Source organism: Limulus polyphemus, unplaced genomic scaffold (genome assembly GCF_000517525.1).
Source record: "Limulus polyphemus unplaced genomic scaffold, Limulus_polyphemus-2.1.2 Scaffold267, whole genome shotgun sequence".
NCBI lineage: Eukaryota > Metazoa > Arthropoda > Merostomata > Xiphosura > Limulidae > Limulus > Limulus polyphemus.
In genome coordinates, this window is record NW_013665877.1 from 704,718 (window position 1) to 706,729 (window position 2,012).

Consider the following 2,012-nt stretch of genomic DNA (forward strand, 5'->3'; position numbering starts at 1 on the left):
ATTCACACACCTGTATCAGGGGACTCTACTGGATAATTAGAATATTCTTGTTGGATATGAAGCTAATATCATTCAACCAATATTTATATTCACACACCTGTATCAGGGGACTCTACTGGATAATTAGAATATTCTTGTTGGATATGAAGCTAATATCATTCAACCAATACTTATATTCACACACCTGTACAAGGGGACTCTCTACTGGAGAATTAGAATATTCTTGTTGGATATTAAGAGTGATAATCAGAAACACTAATTTCTGTTAGTTAATTATTTTTGTGACATTATTTGATTTAATTCTACTCTTAATTATTGGATACTTGGAATAATTGAAAACAGTAATTATCAGAAGCACTAGTTGATTATTTTTGTGACATTTTTGATTAATCGATTATTTGTTGTAACAGTAATCAATGCTACATGGTAATTGATTTATTGAGTTGATTGCTCATCCAACCACCCTACAGTCCAGTTAATTAGTCTCTTCCTAGCCTCCATCAGTTTCATCTTGTTTAGTAATCTTTTATGTGCCACTTTTCCTTTAGGAAAAGCCTTGAGAATCTAAGTACATCACATCCAAACTCTTGTTCATAATCCAGAAAACACATATCTTAAAAAAGATAACAGATTATTAAAATTAGTTTTCCCTCTAGTGAATCTATGTTGATTTCCTTTTATATTATTCTTGATTTTGCAAAGCTTCTTTTTATCAGACTCGTTGGAATTTTTTTCGTACTACAGATGTATGATATCATTGAAATAGTGTCATTGAGTTGCATGTTCATCAATTACAATTCAGATCTTGTTAGACCAATTGGACTTTTTTTGTCATAGAAATGAGGGATGATTAAGGTTGTTGTTGTTTTTTTTACCTCAACTAATGTTTAAATGAAGGGTATGATTTCAAAGACTGGTTTATTAAACCACATTTTGCTTTCTTCCATAGGCCAGATCATTACTCTGTCAAGCTAAATTCTCCATCCCAGAATTGATAGACTTATCCTTATTCAATGCTCGGGCTTGCTTACCTTAAAAAACTGTACTACTGATGTTTCTCATTTCGCATATTTGTATAATTCAACAATGCACTCTTTTAGATTGATTCTTTCTAATGGCCACCAATTCATCAAGTGTTATTATGCATTTTATGTATACATAAATATAAAATTTAAACTTATGATCTGTTATCAGCATGTGGTTGTTATGATATCTTGTATGAGGTTAATATGTATAACACATTGTAAATTACTTCCATATCAAACGATTCAAGATTGTATGGTCTGTATGTTTGTTTTTTGTTAGCTGGAGGAAGAAAATCTAATTTTTTTTCCATTGATTGCTTTTATTGGTTAAGACTAATTATATGGTGTGTAAGATTGAACATACAATGAGTTTCTATATCTATGAGATCCAGAGATTCAGATGTTTTATATTCATAGCAAGTTCTGTTGCTTGCTAGAGTGGACCGGTTCGTCTTTTTATACCATATAAAAGAAAAAAAGAGACAAGGATGACTCTTTGAAGAAGCTTCACATCCAACAAGAATATTCTAATTCTCCAGTAGAGAGTCCCATGATACAGGAGTGTGAATGTAAGTATTGGTTGAATGATATTAGCTTCATATCCAACAAGAATATTCTAATTATCAAGTAGAGAGTCCCCTGATACAGGTGTGTGAATATAAGTATTGGTTGAATGATATTAGCTTCATATCCAACAAGAATATTCTAATTCTCCAGCAGAGAGTCCCATGAAACAGGTGTGTGAATATAAGTATTGGTTGAATGATATTAGAGTAATAATCAGAAACACTAATTTCTGTTAGTTAATTATTTTTGTGACATTATTTGATTTAATTCTACTCTTAATTATTGGATACTTGGAATAATTGAACACAGTAATAATCAGAAACACTAATTTCTGTTAGTTAATTATTTTTGTGACATTATTTGATTTAATTCTACTCTTAATTATTGGATACTTGGAATAATTGAACACGGATTATTATT

At 30.4% G+C, this 2,012-nt stretch overlaps 1 protein-coding gene across 1 annotated transcript in view; it reads left to right on the forward strand.

Annotated features, from left to right (window-relative positions):
• LOC106456875 (deformed epidermal autoregulatory factor 1 homolog) overlaps positions 1 to 2,012 on the forward strand; it is a 27,228-nt gene that overhangs the window by 5,144 nt on the left and 20,072 nt on the right. The window contains exons 3-4 of the mRNA XM_022382665.1: positions 1,463 to 1,504; positions 1,537 to 1,594. Coding sequence (XP_022238373.1) covers positions 1,463 to 1,504; positions 1,537 to 1,594 — 100 coding nt within the window. The remainder of the gene's footprint in view (positions 1 to 1,462; positions 1,505 to 1,536; positions 1,595 to 2,012) is intronic.